The sequence below is a fragment of the Musca domestica genome, unplaced genomic scaffold (assembly GCF_030504385.1).
Source record: "Musca domestica strain aabys unplaced genomic scaffold, Musca_domestica.polishedcontigs.V.1.1 967, whole genome shotgun sequence".
In the NCBI taxonomy this organism is placed as follows: domain Eukaryota; kingdom Metazoa; phylum Arthropoda; class Insecta; order Diptera; family Muscidae; genus Musca; species Musca domestica.
The window spans coordinates 24,855-44,489 of NW_026712452.1; the positions used below are offsets into that span (position 1 = coordinate 24,855).

Genomic DNA, 19,635 nt, shown 5'->3' on the forward strand with positions numbered 1-19,635 from the left:
CTCATTCCAGAAGAGGTTGGGGAATGTTCTAGAAGTTGGATAGCTATAAATCACATTGAACATTGATGTTCTAAAAGTTGAGGAGTAATAAATCACTTACTGCGTTTGTCACCAACTCCTTTTTTTATGGTCTAGAGCAATGATCGTAAATTTGTTATCCATTAAACGACCCACCAATGATTTATGACCTGATTTTAATGATCAGCTTTGTAATGTCCAAGGCAATAAGAACAAATTTTAATGGCGATGGAAAACTCTGTGAGATTTTCCTCAATCAATGAGTCTTCATAGAATATTGCTTTTCTAGAACGCTTTAAATAGCACCTCCCTTTATGTCTTCCATGTAGAGTTGTTGGAAAAATGAAAGCGTTAACATTGATTTGCTTAGGTCTGTTCAGAGCATCGTTTATCTTCCCTATTTTTAAACTAACTTTGAATTCCTTTATTTCAGCTCTCTTTGGTTTGATGAAACCTTCGTGGCAACAAGGATTCGGTTTACAAGTGGGTGCCGGAGCTCAACTGTATGCCGGCGCAGGTGGCTGCAATTGTCCACCGGGTCCACCAGGACCACCTGGTGCCAATGGTCTACCCGGTCCAGATGGTGATCCAGGTGAAAAAGGTCCAACTGGTGATCCAGGTGATATAGGACCCGTTGGCCGTCCCGGTGAACGTGGTCATGATGGTCGACCTGGTCCCACCGGACCCATTGGTGAAACAGGCAGACGAGGTCCACGAGGTTTTACCGGTGCCGTAGGAGCTATGGGCCCCCGGGGTCCACCGGGACCACCTGGCCCTCGTGGTTTGCCAGGTACTGCTGCTGCACCGGCTGCTCGTTCCAGCCTTTACCCATTGGAAGATTTTGAATATGATTTGGAAGACGGTGAATTTTATGAATAAAGAAATTTAAACAAAAGAACGAGTTATATTATTTTTATAGCCTACACCACATAGTGGGCAGGGTACTATGTCTTTGTGCATTTGGTTGTTACATGGCGATGGAAGGGAGATAGACCCATAGTTACTTTTAAAGATATTTATAGAATCACTTTCTGAGTCGATTTATGTATGTCAGTCCGTCCGTCCGTCTATGTATGTTTGTGAACAAAAAGCAGGTCGCATTTATTATCCGATTGAGATGAAATTTTCCAAACCATATTTGTTTGGCCCAAGGACGAACCCCATTGAAATAAGTGAGAGTCGGTTTAAACTTAGATATAGCTCCCATATATATCTTCAACCTATATCGGATTGATTGTGCACCAAATAGCCCATATCAGTCCAAATGACCTGCATTTTGGCACATCCACCGAATTCAATCTAGAGGCAAGTACAAAAAATGGCTTCAGATATAGCTATAGGTCCTATATACACGTTCCATACGATTTGGGGTTTTATGTGACTCACATGCGTAATATGTACTCCACAAAAATTATATTTGGCTACCGATAACTTATGAAACGGAAAAAAACCTCTGTCAAATTTTATTGAGATCGAATCAGATTAGGACATATCTTCCATATACAGGGTGAGATGAAAAAAATGCAACCAACTTCAGACTGCTGTCATTTCTAGGCCACTCGTCCGACAGCTATTAAAATTATTCCAATGACAGATCATTATATTCTTTACAAGCGTACAAAAGCATTTTGGTGAGAATTTTCCAGAAAAAAAGTTATTCGTGATGGAATTCAAGCGTGATAGTGTGATTTCTTTATATTTGGCTGGAAAACCACAAGTGGCTATCGTTAGAGCACTCCAGCATTTAAATTTGAATTAATCTTTCGTGTCTCGTACCATCGCTCGTTACCGTGATACTGGTAGTGTAGCCCGACTTCAAGGAAGTGGACGAAAGAAAACAGCAACATCAGGAGAAATGGTTCGAAAAGAAAAGAAGCGACTTGATCGAACATATCACAATATTTCATTCGGCAAATATTGAAAAAGGAGCTCTGGTTAAGCCATTGAAATTCCAAAAAGTGCAAGAACTTACACCTCAACAGAAAGAAAAGAGATAAAGAGATGCTTCGCTTGGCCGAAAGTGTAAACTGCCGAATTTGAATTTAAAAACATTCGTTGTCCAGCCCTTTGTAAATAAACAAAACAATCGTCTTTACTTGCCAAAGAGGTCAGCTGAAAATGTTCACCTTCGGTTGGCCACCAGAACTCAAGCGCCGACCATGGTGATGGTGTGGGCCGCCATAGCAACCGATGGTCGCTCTCCGCTCGTATTAATCGACCGTAGTATCAGAATGGTTACAAAATGTAGTTCCTCGCTTCGTTTCCAGCGCACAATGGCCACCAAAATCTCCGGATACCAATCCGTTGGACTATTGTGTCTGGAGTATTTTGGAAAGCAAGGTTGACACTAAAAAATACCAAACCGTAGATGACCTCAAGCAACCGCTTCGCTGGGAATGGGCCAAAATGCCGTAGATGAACATTCGGGCAGGGTGTGGCGGTTCATTGGCCGTTTGAAGGCCATAATTCATGCCAAAGGTGACCAATTCGAACAAATCTAAACTAATTCTAAAATTTGATGCTATTTCCGACATATTTTATATCACCCTATATATATTCAACCGATTTCGGGCCAATATAAGTCCAAATGACCTGAATTTTGGCATATTCAACCGAATTTAGGCTAGAAGCAAGAACATCAAATTTTAAGTCCCTCACATACGTAATATGCACTCCACAAGGATGGTATTTGATACCAGATAACTTATGGAGCTCAAAAATACCTCTGTCAAATTTTATCAAGATCTGTTCAGATTTGGATTTAGCTCCCATATATATCTACAACCGATTTCGGGTTAATTGTGCAAATAATGGTTAATATCAGCCCAAATGGAGCGAATGTTGGGACGTACGTTTCCATTGGTGGAACTCGGCTCCGATACATATTTTTATACCCTCCACCATAGTATGGAGGGTGTATTGAGTTTGTCATTCCGTTTGTAACACCTCGAAATATTCATTTAGTCCCCAGGAAATTTTACTCAACTATATATTATGTCTGAAGGATGTTTGGTATTGAAAATGGGCCAAAATGGGCTATGGTATAGCCCCCATATAGCGGTACCTCTCGATATTCGGTATTTGATAATTTTTAGCGACATTATTTTCCGGAATTGTTTCAAATTTGGTATTTGAAGTTCGTAATTAATGCTACTGCCTAAGCCAGAAAAGTGTTTGTGCAGGTTCACGTTTTGGTATAGGCCCCATTAATAGTACCTCCCTAAATTCGGTATTTCGATGATGCAGGGCCACGTCGTCGTATAGTCAATAATATAACGGCTACATTTGGTATTTTTAAGAATTTTTAACAGAATTTTTATTTTCTTTGAAATTGTCAAATTTGTTCCAAATTGTGGAAGGTATTCAAAATTCGGCCCGGTCGAACTTACAGCTTTTTTACTTGATTAATATAATTCTTATCGATTCTTTTGTGCGTCTAGTACCAAATAACATGATATGACTTGTTATTTAGTACTAGAGGTAAAAATGCCTCTATCAAATTTGTTGAAAATCGGTTCAGATTTGGATATAGTACCCAACTTGTGACTACTCCAAAGCCATGATACGCATTCAGATAAGGTTCATAGTTGGTATGATCTACTTCACATAAACTCGAAATATATTTTTTGTTATGGGATCTCTATTAAATATGCATAGTAGTGAAGGATATCATATAGCCTTTCCTTACTGTTTTTATGAATTTTCATATTAATAGTAAAACCCTTCGATCCCTAGTCGCATTTAGCTCAAAGTTTTAACCTCCAAAAGATAAAGTCTCCATTCAATCAAAACGATCGGAAAATTTTGAACAAAACCACAGTAATTACTCATCACGTTCTTCTTTTGACAAATGTACGTGTGTTGGTACTTTCCACAACAACCACAGACAAATTAATACCTCATTATTTGTTTGATTAGCACCTCAAAATTCATTACCTACATTGGGATTTGAACCCATCACTTGAAGAGGCGAATAAAATCAAACTTGTTCCAATCAACCGACAATGGGCAGTACTCAAGAAAAACACAAAAAAAAACAACTTTTAAAGAAAGCCATACAAAATAATAATAAATGGGTGAATCCCATCATGTTCTGGGATGTAGAAAGAAAGAGGGAGGGAGGCAAAGGTGTCACTAAAGGTGGAGAAAGAAATCAATAAGAACTAACAGAAAGAAACTTTAAATCGAAGCCAACAACTTTTTGTTGGTGCCGCAGCTGCTGCTGCCACAAGAAAGTTCGTTGTAAACACGAACGAACGAACACAACCTGTCCAGCAAGTAGTCGTACCCCAATGACACGATCCCAAGCAAAACCATTTGGGTGAAAAACTTTCATTTTGTTCTTGGCTCAAGAAAGAAAACCAAGAGAATAAGTCTTAAATGGAATCAGTTGTAATAAAGACGTCGTTGTAGAAACTTGTGTTTGAAAGTAAATTTTGCAGAAAGAAAGGAAACAAAAGCAAAAAAATGAGGATCATACAGCTGTCTTTAGTATTAGGTATGGAGTAACTGGATAAATATTTTCCATGTGTGAAATTCAAATTATTTCATTTTAGTTTCCCTACTCCTGGTGAGTTCCTTTGCCGAAGCTGGCAAACACAAGAAACGCAAGAGCCACTCCGATTCATTCCCCACCAAAACCAAGACCAAAACGAAATGGTCATCCTCCACGGATTTGGGAGCTCAGACACAAACTCCATGGTTGCCACCGAGGAACATGGCTATTATGTCAAACGTACCTTCCTTCCGTTGGCTGGTCGAGCAAATGCCACCAAAATGAGTCCTCCATTTTTGGCTGTTCCCATTGCCTGGTTTCCCTGTGCCAATGCCGATTGCGTGAAACTCAATAGCATGGCCATTAATTCGAATTCCAACTCCCTGGCTGAGGGCTTCCTTTGTGACGATGATTGCACGGGTCCCTATGAACCAATTTGTGGTAAAACTTCCTCTGAAGTTGCTGTGTTTTACAACAAATGTAAGCTGAACGTAGCCAAATGTAGAAGCCATGGTTACTGGTCTGATTTTTCGTATGAAGAATGTAAAACTCAATATCCCGAAGAAGTGAAATATGCTGAATTGAAATTCCGTGCCAATCCCTATTTCAAGGAGAAAGAAATGATGGAGAGTAAACCTTTGGTCGACTTGGATGAAGAAAAACAACAGGAAGTGACAACAATAAATCCTTTGATCCAGGACAATGTTACCGAGCAAAAAGTTCTCATTAAAGAAATCCATCAAGAGCAAGCTCAGGAAAAACAAAAAGAATCCAAGGATCGTTATGAGGAAATACCTAAACCTAAAAAGGATTCTATTGTTATGATCTTGTAATTTTCTAGAAATGGTGAATGTGATATGAATAAAGTAAAATAATTAATATTTATTAATTAAATATAATATTAAAAGAATATTTGTTCATATATGTCTTTAAAATTAAGCACAAAATCTTTCAATTACCTTAAATTAGATGGATTTTTTAACGCGTTCATATTCAAATTTTTTTCCGGATTAACCCAAATTAACAGAATTTATTCCTTAATCTGGATTTATTCAAGCAGATTTACCATACACAAAAATATCTTATTACGACCGGATTTATTTTATATCCTTTTGAATCACATAAACGACAATTATATCCTCCTAAGGGTGTATTTATAATAAGCCATTACATATTTAAGTACGAAACTTGAAAAAAAATTCGGTAAATCGTGTAGCTAAAATCATCAAAATACCGTTATGTCGTGGATATACGAAGACCTGGATCTGCATAGACAATTTTCTGTCAAAGGATTTAGTACCTATTAGGAACTTCAAATACAAAAACGGTGAATATAGTGCCTAAAATCGTCAAAATACCGAATATAGGCAGGTACTGATATGTGGGACCTATACGAAGACATGGGCCTTCATAGACAATTTTCTGCCATAGACTGTACTTTCCATTACGAACTCTAAATACGAAATTTGAAACAACTCCGGTGAATAATGTCCCTAAAATCGTTAAAATATCGAGTATCGGGTTTACTGTTGTATGTGGGCTATACGATATCGTGAACCTATATAGATATTTTTCTTTCAGGGTGTAAAGTGCTTAGAAAGAACTTCTAGTGTGATTTTTAGACTATTCCATTAAAAAATTTAGCTAAGGGGGATATACAATAATGTTGACCAATATAGACAATACTCTTCCAGGTAGTAAAGTACTCAAAAGTAACTCCTTTTTTGTATTTTCCGACAATTTTATTGAAAAATATAGGCGGTTTCCGTTGTATGGGAGCTATACGATATCGTAGACCTATATAGACAATTCTCGTCCAGATGGTAAGATAGTCACGAAGAACTCCTTGTTTAGAATTTAAGACAATCCCATTGATAAATGTCGCTAAAATCATCAAAATACCCAAAATCGGGAGATACAGTTATTTGGGTACTAAACGATAATGTGAACCAATATAGACATTTCTCTTCCAGTAGGTAAAGTTCTCAAAAGGAAATCCTTGTGTTTATTTTCAGACAATTTCATTGAAAATGTGGCTAAAATCATCAAAATAATGAATTTCGGGGGGTACCGTTGTATGGGGCTATACGATATCGTGGACCGATATAGTCCATCTGTGCAAAAGTTTAGCTTCCTATCTTTATTCGTTTTAACTCTTGCGTAATTGCAACAAATGGACAGGGCTAAACCACCTTTAAATTGTTCACTGATCAAGAATATATGTACTTTGTTATGTCTAAAATTATTATTACAATGAGTTACAAACGGAATGACTAGGTATGGTGGAGGGTGTAAAAAAATGGTAAGTTCGGGAAAAATATGTTTATGATTTAATCAAAATACCAAAAGGAAGGTACGGTTATATGGGGGTTATATTAAGACCTGGACCTGCATAGGCAATTTTCTGCTTCCGCGTCGCAGTAGCCGAAAAATGATTCGTGAGTTGAACATATCTCAATATTTCATTCGGCAAATATTTAAAAATGGGCTCGGAGTAAAGCCATTGAAATTCCAAATAGACTCAAAAGAGCTAAAGAGTTGTTTCGCTTAGCCGAAAGTAGTGAACTGTCGAATTTGATAAAACATTCGTTGTCCAGCAGTTTGTAAACAAACAAAATGATCGTGTTTACTTGCCAAAGAGGTCAGATGAAAGTGTGTACCTACGGTTGGCCGCCAGAACTCAAGCGTCGGCCATGGCAATGGCTCGTATTAATCTACCTTGGCAACAGAATAAATGCCGAATATTATCGCGAAAATATTCTGAAGGATGTATTAAAACCTTGGGTACGCAAACATTTTGGTCGCAGACCTTGGATATTCCAACAGGACTCAGCACCATCGCACTCAGCACGCACCACCCAAGAATGGTTAAAAATGAGGTTCCTCGGTCTTACTAACAGAAATTTTATATAAAAATGTTTCCTTTACCCAAAGTTGGAGGATATTAAAAGTTCGGAGCTTAATGTTTTTTTACTTGTTTTTTTTTTCAGACTTTGTCTAAAGGTCTGGTTATCAAATTTTCTAATTATATCCCAAAATTATCGAATTTTTAATGAATTACTTCTTTTTTAAATATTTCCTCAACGGCTTTCGGTCAAAGATCGTGTTTTTAGTACGTTTTCAAGCTTTTCCTGGAAACCTGTACATTTTTATGAATATTTTTTACAAGCACTTTAGGTCAAATATATTAAAATTTCCTGAGCAATATCGTTCTTTTCAAGGACAATCGAGGCATATAGATTTTACGGAATATTGTTCGATAACTGTTTGCAATATTTCTTCCAAAGAGAGTACATTTTCTCAGTACGAGTACAATTTTGGTTTGGTTTTCATTACTACATCTTTCCTTTAAAATAAATGCATTTTTCAGAGGTAAGGCAAAAACACGATTACGTTTTTTAAATGGTAGTCACTGCATTTTTCCACTCATTCATTCATTTTAGTTAAAAAAAAGATAAACAAAATGGATTTGTGATTAATTTCGTGAAATAAATTTTCAACATAAAATACAGGGTGAGATAAAAAAAACTGCAACAAAATCAGACGCCATAATTTTTACATTTTTTTTTTAAATTTATTGAATGAAAGCAAAAATGTCGGAAAAAGCATCAAATTTTAGAACACAGCTTTATACTCCAAGGACTTTCAAAAATCATCAAAATACCGAATATCGGGAGGTACCGTTTTATGGGGCCTATACAAGAACGTGGACCTATACATACAATCTTTCGCCACTGGAGTTAGAACCTACAAATGCTAATTTTTAGACAAATCCGTGAAAAAATGTAGCGAAAATCATATAAATGCCGAATATCGGGAGGTACCATTATATGGCGGCTATATCAAAACGTGGACATATATATCTCATTTTCAATACATACCGTCCTAGTAGTCCTAGCCCACAGTACAATACTTAGAATTTTATGCTGATTATGAAAAGGAGGGTATGTTACCTTTGTCATTCCGTTTGTAACATCCCTACAAACGGAATGACAAAGGTAACATACCCTCCTTTTCAAGGTGGAGGATATGGAAAATACCTTTTTCTTTAAATAAATCCAACAAAATAAAACATTTGCATATTCACAATGGTAAGTCACATTTATTTTACTTTTCAATTTTCCCTTCTCTTCCTTTTTCCTTAATAACCTCTCATGTCAATATCATTTTTATCGTAAATCTGATTATCCTGATTTGAATCCCCGAGGCTCTTAGCTGGTTTGGCCATGCCAATGGAAAATTTCAACATTAGATCAGCCAATGGTGTGGAGACATATTGCGTTGAGGATGATACTGTGCGGAAACTTACATGACGTTTGGGCTTGGTGTTACTGGACGAAGTGGAAAATGGTGTGGGAGATTCTTCGGCAAGCGGAGTAGGTTTGGGTTTAGACGATGAACTGGACACCTTTGGGGGTTTCGGTTTGTGCTGGGAGGGTTTCAAAGGTTTTTCTGGCTTGTGTATTTGTTGCTGTTGATTGGAATTTTGGCCATATGACGGCTGTGGTGGCCTTGGATAATTATTTGAAGATGATGGTTTGTTGGTTTGTGGATATCCGGAGGATGATGATGGCATCGATGATGTGGAGGGATAATTGGATGGATCATATGATGGTTTATGGGGCTTATTGCTAGATGATGAAGGTTTATAGGAATTCTGTGTGTTTGGATATTGTACCACTGTGTCATCTCTATCATTAAGACTTTCATCCGTGTCTTCACAATTCTCAGGTTGTTGCTCTTCCGGATCCACTGTATCTTCTTCATTTTCATTTTCCACATCCTCTTCGTAGTCATTGAAATGGCTTACGTTATAGGAAAACATGGGCTTGCCTGGCATATTTTGATTATCGTCTTGGATTTCCTTGCTTTGAGGACTATCGGAATACAGGCCATTGGTAAAGCCATTATTCGAGAGTACTTTTTCCATTTGCGTTTGTAAAATTTCATACAGCGGCTGGCTGACATCTTGTATGGGCTCAGGATCTGCAACGAATTCATTGTTAATATAGGAATGACGTCCATCGATATCCATGGTCGTGGCAGGTTTGTTTGTTGTCGGATCCTGTTGTTAGGGTTTTACGGTGGTCGTAGTGGTGGTGGTGCTTGTGGTTGTAGTGGTAGTGGAAGCGGATTTTGTCTTAGATCCACTAGAGTGTTTTGTCTTCGAGGTGGATGAATGGCCATCCTTATGTGATGTGGTGGAATTTTTGGGCTTTGCTTGCTGGGACTTTACAGCTGCTCCCTGGATATCTTGGGCCAATAGACCCAACACTGATATGATAAAAAAATAAATTGTCTTTTTCCTTAAAGAGGCTTTCATATACATACCCAGCATCAATCCACATACTAGCCATAAACTGGTTGTTGTCGTTCTTGTCTTCATTGTAATCGCTTGACTGTTTATTGCAACCGACATTGCATTCCATTTTATACAACTTTTCCAGCTAATATGAGGCAATATTCCCGCTCCACATTGCCTGCGTCTCAACATTCTTTTTTGTCATCTTCATCTCCGAGAGTGTGCGTAACTTCTTCCTCTTCTTCTTCTTTTCCATTCTGTCATTCGGGAGTAGCTTTAAAGTAGTTAGAACTCCCTGGAATGAAATGATACTATTTTATTTATTTTAATGACTTGCTCTTGTGTATTTTATTCACATTCACATCCACACGCGATACGGCATCTCATTCTTCTTCTTTACCTCCAAATATTTCGTTTTCATTTTAATGGCATTTGAATTGAAGACCGAAAGACACAATAACAGACTTTCACTTATCCCAATTTATAATTTAATAGACCTTCAGCGCCCAGCTATTGTCTGTGGCTGAAACGTGTAATTAAAAACCCCATTCAAAGGTATTCTCGTAAATCTTGTAGACCTTTACTTTCTGTTCAAGTTCTTGTGCACCCAGAGTTTGGAAAACCTAATTTACATTGACTTCATCACAACTTGACCAACATTTTATTAGAATATGTAATCAAGAGGCGACATGATTGATTGATGGCAGACCAAATGGCAATGTAAAACGTTACGACATGGAGAAGGTTGAGAAGACATTTAAGTTTTTAATTTAAAACTGCCGTATAATAAACAAAAAAAAAAAACAATAAGGAAAAGTAAAAAATCGGTTGAAGATATATGGGTTCGTCCTTGGGCCAAACAAATATTGTTTACAAAATTACATCTTAATCGGATAATAAATGCGTCCTGCATTTTGTTCACATGGACGGACGGACTGAAATGTATAAATCGACTCAGAAAGTAATTCTATGAAGATCCTCAAAATTCACTATGGGTCTATGTCGCTTCCTTCTCCATGTTACAAACAAATACACAAATACATAACGCCCTAACCACTATGTGGTGTAGGGTATAAAAACTATATACCAACAGTGACATCCATATCAAAATTCAGAATTCCTGCGTTATCCCAATCTCAATTTTTTTCCATACTTATCGTACAGTTATACTACGCAAGTTCAAAACCACCTCCTTCTCTCAACGCTACATACCAATGGTGATCTAGATACCAAATTTCAGAATACAATCTCTATCCCATCACCATCATATCGCCATCACATTTTGTAACCTTTTCCACTTGTCGTTCATAGTACGCATTTCCAAAACCACATCCTTCTCTCAACTACAGACACCAAATTTCAGGATTTCAGCTCTATCCCCTCTCCCAATACCCAAATTTTTTAGTGGTAGTTTTTTTTTTTTTTTTTAGTAATAAGTAATAATAATAATAATAAGTAAGTAATAGTAATAAGTAAGTAAGTAGTAAGTAATTTAGTAGCATTTAGTTCTTTTCGTACAGTTAAAGTACGTATTTTCAAAGCAACCTCCATATCTAAACCTCAGATAGCAAAAGTGACGTCAATATCAAATTTCAGCTGTGTAATTTCCCCCATTACCAAATTAAGTACAATTATAGAACACATTTCCAAAACCGCCTCTACACAAAATGTCAAAATTCCAGCTTCATTCGTTTACCCTAAACCAAACTTTTCAAAATGCAGTACTATTTAGTACAGTTCGCACACTTAGTACACATTTTCAAAAAACACCTTCATGTATCAAACTTACTTGACTCTCATATCAAATTTTAAGTTTTAGCTTTATACGTTCACATTGCACTAAATGGTACCATTTTTGAAGTTTTGTACCATTTTAGAACTTGTCATAACTTTAAACGAATTTCCAAAAACTCTCATCCAAATCTCTTCAAATTTCAGAATTTTCACATAGTCTACAGCAGGAACTCTGTTTCCCATTTGAGATTAGGAGAGATACAAGATTTAAATCCAGTCTATAATGTGGTTCCCACTAAAGTTTGTTTCGAATATCATAAAAAGTTACGGTCCAAAGTCAGCTTATGTTAAGTTCCTGAGGGTGCTTATTTTTTCTAAGTTGTCAAATAACACATTTTGTGTGTATCCGAATTTTAAAGAAGCGTCGACTCATTTTGGCATACATTGGTTTATTATTGGTCTGTTCCAGAACCTGAAAGAATCTACTAATTTTTGCAATTCTCTCCGATATTATAGAGGGAAAATCGGTTATCATAGTAAGAACATACAGTTCTGGAACAGGCCATATGTGTCAAAATTGACTTATCCTTTAATGAAACATGTCATTAAGTTTTGGAAATATAAATCCTTAAGAGTAATTTTTCAACAAATATGCAAGGAACACAAAACGTATTTCGATTCTGTAATCGATTTCAATCACATATCTGATAAATTTCTGGAAAAATTGTCTCATTTAATAGTATTACAATTGAAACAATTTAACATAGAAACAAAATTCCAAGCAACAAATTTCAAGTAATTTTCCAATTTTTCAATTTAGTAGTACAATAAAACAGTGATTCTTATAACAATTATATTTTATTCAGATCTGAATAACTGAGAAATTCATTAAATGTTTCTAAATACCAACAATAGAAGTACTATGAATTTTTAAATATTACTATATATGAGAAATATTATGCGATCTATATTTTAATATAGATGTCAAATGACACACTAGAATATGATATCCAAATATTGATGATGAAAAATGAGACGTTCTACGTCATGAAATCCAAAAATCGTAAAGATATGAAATTAAATTATTTTTTTGCTGTTAAAAATACACGAGAACAATAGCAAGATGGGCAATTATACAAGTCCATCAAATACGAAACCTAAAAAATAGGAAAACTTTTTAAATACGTATAATATCCAATAGAAAATAAACAATGTACATACATTGGGATGCCGAGGACATGTTTCCGATACTCGTCCGTAGCAAAGCATTCGACATTTTTTACATTCGATAATTTGTGATTTTCTATTGCAAATACATCCATCCGAAGCTATTGGTCTTTCTTCCAGTTCAGCCATAATTGCAGGCTGTGAACTGACATTGCGTTCTCTAGCAGGTGGACCATAGACCTGTATGTCATTGTTGTTCTCATCCTTTGGAGAAAATGCTGCAAATTGATTATTTTCGCGAGCATAATCCATACGAGAATTTACAGATTTATTCATTTTACAAGATTTCCGCATTTTATTTGTAGCTGAAATGGATGTATTAAAAAAGAATTTATTTCCAAAACTCGAATTTTATTTTTCCTTCGATTCTTTTCTCCTTTCAAATAACGGCACTTTTTTTTGTAAATTAGGGGATGTGTAAGTCGATTATTGTTTTCGATGTAGTGGTCGACTTTAAGCGCTTAAAAGCATTTGTGACAGTGCAATAGTGTATTTATACTATACTAATTCTGCAAAGGATGAAACGGTTATAGAAGAAAAAGCGTTGATAAAAAACAGAGATGGTGACCTTTTTTAATGAAGTATATATTTTATTGATCAGCATAAAATTCTATGTTTATCTAGCGATGTCAATTCGTCTGTGGAAATCACTATAGCTTCCGAACGGTACCTCCCGATATGTGGTATTTTGTTGATTTTAGCTACATTATCCGCCGGAATTGTTTCAAATTTGGTATTTGAAGTTCGTAATGGATATTACAGTCTATGACAGAAAATTTTCGGTGCAGGTCCACGTCTTCGTATAGCCCCATATAACGGTACCCCCCGATATTCGGTATTTTGACGATTTTAGCGATATTATTCGCCGGAATTATTACAAATTTTGTATTTGAAGTTCGTAATGGATACTACAGCCTAAGACAGAAAATTATCTGTGCAGGTCCACGTTTTGGTATAGCCCCCATATAATATACCTCCCTATATTCGGTAATTTGATGATTTTAGGTATATTATTCACCTTTTTTAAGTTTCGCCTTTGAATATTGCAATGGCTTATGACCTATGCAGGTCCACGTCGTCGTATAAAATTTGGTATTTTTAAGATTTTAACAGAATTTTTAACGGATTTTATTTTTTTGAAAATTGCCAAATTCATTCCGAATGGAGGGTATTCAATGTTCGGAATAGTTCTTTACTTGTTATTTCAACCATGGTTGTATTTTTGCGAAATAAATTCCAAAATTTTACCTCTTATTTTCGATTTTGTCATAAAATGACCAGAACCAATTGTTGTTTGGTTTGAAATTAAATTTGACTACAACGTTGCGTTTTTCCAAAAATGAAGTTGTGTATACATTGCTATTCCTTGATATATTTTACTTTTCCAAAAGTAAGGGATAACAAGAGTGGACTATAAAGAAAAGATATAAGAACAGGCCATAATATGCTTTTATTACAATTTTACAAGCACTACCTAATAATTTTACGTTCAACAAAAACATGTGTGTTTTTAATTCGCCTTAAGGTAGGCAACACTTTTACGACACTGCATCATTCCTCAAAATACAAACTCACCACAATTGCGTTGTTTTATCCGTCGTCACCATTTACCGGTATTTTTCTAAACGCAATTTCACCACTGCCATGCCGCCTTACACTTAATACCAATTAGCGCCTTATATATGCGTGGCTCGTTGGTCTAGGGGTATGATTCTCGCTTCGGGTGTGAGAGGTCCCGGGTTCAAATCCCGGACGAGCCCAAGTTGAAGGAAAGTTTTTTTTGGAGATTTTTTCGTTCATAAACAAATAAAGAGAGCGTTATTAAATTACGCGGCGAAAAATAAAATCAAAACAAATGAAAAAAAAATATATAAAAATACACAACAGAAGCGAGTAATGGGTGTGTGTCTGTGAGAAATTTATAATTGATTTTTTAATTGTGTGTTTGAGTGAAAACATGATTTTTTTTGATGTTTTTTATGAATTATAATTTTAGGGTTTAGACTTTTTTACCATAATTTTCATTTTGTTTGTTGTTGAAGAAATAAAAATTCATAACATTTATATTTTTGTTTGGTTTTTTCTTTTTTGCATAATTATTAGATACATTTTGTTTGTTTGTTGTTCTTGCATTTGAAGGTTGGTTCTAGGATCTCTGTTTTTTGTTTGTTGGTTTCTTTCTTTCTTTTGTTTGTTTAATTTTAAGTAGTTTAAAAAGTTGTGTTTATTTATTATTCAGTTTGTGTTTATTCCAGTCTAACTTATTCGTACTCCAATATATTTTTATGATAGAATAATAAATATCTGAAAAGAAATAGAAGAAAATGAAAATATTGTTTACCATTAGTTTAAAATATGATGTATTCAAAATTTTATTAAACTCGATTACAAAAAAAGATGAAAATCTCAATACAAAAGTTTTATTCAACTATTATGGCAAGCAAGATTTGGAAGCCTAAATAGTCTGAGACCAAATGACACAAAATCAATATCCCGAATCCACATGTACCTTCATAGGAAATTTGTATTAATTCGTAGCTCCGTATTGATAATATTGCGGCCTTGATTCTCTATTATATAATTTAAAACATTTTTTAAGCGAATCATTACGACATGCTCAAAACATGGATGAAACCAATTTTTTGTAAATTTGTTCTACATTCAAGAGCCCACAAATTCCAAAATATAAGAAGCATGTCGGTATTATTGTACAGGGTGAGATGAAAAAACTGCAACCAAATTCAGAAGCCACTCGTCCGACAGCTGTTAAAATTATTCCAGTGACAGCTCATTATATTGTTTACAAGCGTACAAAAGCATTTTGGTGAGAATTTTTCAGAAAAAAAGTTATTCGTGATGGAATTCAAGCGTGGTAGTGTGATTTCTTTATATTTGGATGGAAAACCACAAGTGGCTATCGTTAGAGCACTCCAGCAATTAAATGTGAATAAATCTTTTGTGTCTCGTACCATCGCTCGTTACCGTGATACTGGCAGCGTCGGAAGTGGACGGAAGAAAGCAGCAACATCAGCAGAATTAGTTCGAAAAGTAAAGAAGCGACTTGATCGAAACCCACATCGTGACCAAAAAATTGCTCGTGAGCTGAACATATCGCAATATTCCTTCGACAAATATTGAAAAATGGGCTCAGGGTAAAGCCATTGAAATTCCAAAAAGTGCAAGAACTTACACCGCAGCAGAGATAAAATAGACTCAAAAAAGAGCTAAAGAGATGTTCGCTTGGCCGAAAGTGAGGAACTGCCGATTTGGGTTTCTCCGATTAGAAAACATTTGTTGTCCAACAGTTTGTAAACAAACAAAATGATCGTGTTTACTTGCCAAAGATTGCAGCTGAAAATGTGCACCTTCGGTTGGCCACTAGAACTCAAGCGCCGGCCATGGTGATGGTGTGGATCGCCGATGGTCGTGGTATTAACAGCCGATGGTCGTGGTATCAGAATAAATGCCGAATATTATTGCGAAAATATTCTGGACGGTGTATTAAAGCCTTAGACACGCAAACATTTTGGCCGCAGACCTTGGACGTAACAACAGGACTCAGCACAATCGCACTCAGAACGCGCCACCCAAGAATGGTTACAAAATTAGGTTCCTCGACTATTGTGTCTAGAGTATTTGGAAAGCAAGGTTAGCACTAAAAAATACCAAAGTGTCGATCACCTCAAGCAAGCGCTTCGCCGGGTACGGGCCAAATCATTCGGGCAGCGTGTGACGATTTCATTGGCCGTTTGAAGGCCATAATTCGTGCCAAAGGTGACCAATTCGAACAAATCTAAACTTATTCTAAAATTTGATGCTATTTCCAACTTTAAAAAAATGTATAAACTATGGCGTTTGACTTTGTTGCAGCTTTTTTTATCTCACCCTGTATACATACTTTTAAAGGAAATTTGTAGCAATATTAACTATCTATAGTATTCATGCCCATACTCACCCTTCACTATCCAAAACTTGTTTCAGTGTTGCCGTCGTTATAATATGATCATCACATTTCACCCAGGTATCCTTGTGGTGTCGCACATAGGCCGTATAATGACCGGCATCAATTGTGCCCACATGATTACCACAGCATATAGGGAATAACGAAAATCACCATAGGCATTGTTTTTCTCCGACATAAACGGTGTCATATCGAACTCCACCGGAAACGATATAAACGTCGAAATTTTCTTATCTATTAACGATGAATGTTCGAAGCGTTTCAAATGGAAACTAGCCACACTAGGTAATGTACGCAGGCTAAATTGTTTTGTTGATTCCTGATACGATTTACATGTAGAACATTTAATTTTTGCCGACGAACCCAAATGTTCGGCACGTGTGTAACGTTCCAAACAATCAATCAGCGACTTGGGTGTGGCACCACCATGTGCTTCCCCCAAATCCAGTGATATATCCCAGAATGGATCTATGGTAGTTGATACACCTTTACACGACTGACATACAACGTCACTTTGTAGCATACCGGTAAAAATTTGATCTATAATACAATTACATTGAGTCGGGCAATTCGAGTGGGTTGTTGTCTGTGAAGAACTCGATTTATTGGCACTTTCTGTTTCAGCTTTGGCTTTAATACAATGACGATGTAAAACATCCAAAGTGGCAATGAAAAATTCATGGGGCATCTTGTTGTTCATAGCCGGCCAAATGTTTGGCATGATTCCATATTAAATGCAATAAACGATGTAGGGAGAGGGGAGTGCGGGAACCTGAATAGAATTCCTATAAAGTGAAGATAAAGTGTTATTATGTTAGTCAATGGAAAGCAGAGTTTAAGAATTACCTGGAATAAACGAGAAACTTCACAAACTAAACATTTCATTGATGATTTTGCACTACATTCATGGCGATCCGATAGAAAGTAATCACATAAAAGTGGGGTGTGTATTAAAGCCTGGAAATACATTAAAAAATAAAATAAATAGAAACATTTCGTGTCTCGAATATAATTTTTTTCTGCAAAGTGAGCCCTGATGGAACCATAAACTATCCAACCCAATTTGAATACCTGATAATTAAAAGTTATCATAGTACTCTTCTTATCATTCCAACTGTAAAACAAGAAAATTTCTTAGTTTTTGAATACAAATGTTCATTACCTGTACAATACAATTCATAAAACAGGTGGAACCTAAATTAATGAGACCTCTTAGACCCAGGGTTTCATTAGCCCTGACATTGCGACGCCTTGGATTGGCCAGCATTAAATTTGTCTCCTTCGGCGAGGGAATCCAAGGGGTCCAGGCTAGACTCTTTTGTAAATCTTTAGCCTCTAATTTACGATTGACGGCAGCAAGTTCCCTTGAGCGTCCATCGTAAATGTAATCTCGACATGAATTACAATACAGTGTGCCATGAGACAGTTCCAGAGCTATGGAATGTTTTTGGCACGCAAGTGGGTGGTGATGTGGGAACCACGACAGCCAAAATAGATGCAATGCAAGCAGGCGAATAACTGAATACCATAGCTACCGCATTCGAAACAGCAACAAGTTAAAGCCTACAAATACAAAAAAAAGCTCAGAATGCATAAAATTTAAATTCTTGCAAAGTACAACAGCCAGACATACCTTCTTCTCACGTGCATCCCTGTTAATGCAGGCCGAAAAGTACGCATCTATAATACGATACGTGTCCAAAGAATTTTCCTTAACATAAGCCTGAAAATGTTTACAGCCATTTTCGGACATATTCGAACGATTGCTTGTTGCAGCTGCTGCTGTCGTAGATGTGGATGCCAACAAAATATCACCCGAAAAGGAGCCAGCTTTAAGAAGTTCGCTGAAATTTCCACCGCCACTAGCGTCAGCACCCTTAAGCCTTTGTGTCAGCAACAAAAGCAAAGGTGTGGTCTCTTCACTCTCATTCAAGTCACCCCTTGTGTTACGTTTCTGGCCACAACTACCACTACGTGCCCTGGTCAAAGGTCCACCAAATGGTTCCTCTTCTTCCTGCTCGATCGGTAAAATTTCCAATTTGGTTACCTTTGCTGGGCAACAATTCTCTGCACCTCCTCCGCCACCACCCACCGCCAACTGATTTCCGAAAGGACTTGCCGCCGCTGTTGCTGCTGCTACCACTATCACATTTGTCATAAATGCCGGTAGTAGATAACTTGCCGTCTCCTTTATCGTTGTAACCACCACCACTACCACTTACAGTCTTATTACGGGCCAATTTTTCACTTTTTCTCGCCTTACGCTGAATTTTGCAGCTGTTTACCACGGATATTTCTTTCTCTTTCCGCTGTTCTTTTTTTCTGCTGTGATTTGTGTGTTGCTCTTGATGTTGCTGTTATTGTTGTTGCTGCTATTACTACAACTGCTGCTGCTGACTGCTACTGAGAAAACTTGTCGTCGTTGTCGCCGGCAGGAATATCCTTGTGCTTTTCCGCAACAATGCTTCCGCTGAAACCTTGAGAATATTTTAATCGTTGTTTAATTTATTTATTTAGCATTCAGTTGATTTTTTTCTGTTTAAAACTAGCAAAGAAACCTTATTTTGCGAATTGCTCGGCTTTGCTTAATTCGTTTGCAGAGTAGAACTTTGTTACACATACACGCACACACAAACACATATACGCAAAAACACTTTGTTTTCTTTGGCGAAGGTACTATTTCGATTTCGGTAATATGTGAACGATATTGGGTATCGTTAATCGAGAAAAATAAAGTGGCGGGCAACATGCCAATTTACTGCGTTAAAATTCCCTTATAATCGAGCAACTCAAAATAACATTTTAAATATCTCGGGTATATAATTGAAAATGCAGTGGACATACATAATTCGAAGATTCGATGATTTTGAAAGATAAACTGTGAGCTTTGAAATTTAC

At 36.5% G+C, this 19,635-nt stretch overlaps 4 protein-coding genes, 1 long non-coding RNA gene and 1 other non-coding gene across 6 annotated transcripts; 3 read left to right on the forward strand and 3 right to left on the reverse strand.

Moving 5' to 3' along the window:
• The first annotated feature begins 298 nt into the window (after positions 1–298).
• Positions 299–916, forward strand: LOC101892367 (collagen alpha-1(XII) chain-like). The gene is made up of 2 exons (XM_011297372.3): positions 299–388; positions 452–916. Exons 1-2 carry the CDS (start codon positions 361–363, stop codon positions 895–897), a joined length of 474 nt encoding a protein of 157 aa, XP_011295674.1. The 5' UTR covers positions 299–360; the 3' UTR covers positions 898–916.
• A 3,458-nt stretch (positions 917–4,374) lies between these two features.
• Positions 4,375–5,452, forward strand: LOC105262384 (uncharacterized). The gene is given in 3 exon segments (XM_011297311.3): positions 4,375–4,516; positions 4,575–4,702; positions 4,705–5,452. Coding segments are annotated over 3 exon segments (801 nt in total). The 5' UTR covers positions 4,375–4,485; the 3' UTR covers positions 5,347–5,452.
• Positions 5,453–8,595: 3,143 nt separating this feature from the next.
• Positions 8,596–10,031, reverse strand: LOC131807081 (sporozoite surface protein 2-like). Its single transcript, XM_059132100.1, has 2 exons — positions 9,845–10,031; positions 8,596–9,787 (listed from the first exon to the last, which is right to left on the reverse strand). The coding sequence occupies exon 2, from the start codon at positions 9,546–9,548 to the stop codon at positions 8,655–8,657; it is 894 nt and encodes a 297-aa protein (XP_058988083.1). The 5' UTR covers positions 9,549–9,787; positions 9,845–10,031; the 3' UTR covers positions 8,596–8,654.
• A 2,357-nt stretch (positions 10,032–12,388) lies between these two features.
• On the reverse strand, positions 12,389–13,188 carry LOC131807082 (uncharacterized). Its single transcript, XR_009344288.1, has 2 exons — positions 12,771–13,188; positions 12,389–12,706 (listed from the first exon to the last, which is right to left on the reverse strand). It is a non-coding gene; the product is annotated as an uncharacterized LOC131807082 (long non-coding RNA).
• A 1,276-nt stretch (positions 13,189–14,464) lies between these two features.
• TRNAP-CGG (transfer RNA proline (anticodon CGG)) lies at positions 14,465–14,536 on the forward strand. The gene has a single exon. It is a non-coding gene; the product is annotated as a tRNA-Pro (tRNA).
• A 354-nt stretch (positions 14,537–14,890) lies between these two features.
• Positions 14,891–19,391, reverse strand: LOC101890693 (ubiquitin carboxyl-terminal hydrolase nonstop). The gene is given in 8 exon segments (XM_059132102.1): positions 14,891–15,080; positions 16,732–16,861; positions 16,864–17,419; positions 17,421–17,522; positions 17,584–17,694; positions 17,900–18,189; positions 18,192–18,300; positions 18,371–19,391. Coding segments are annotated over 8 exon segments (1,866 nt in total). The 5' UTR covers positions 18,896–19,391; the 3' UTR covers positions 14,891–15,037.
• Between the last annotated feature and the right edge of the window lie 244 nt (positions 19,392–19,635).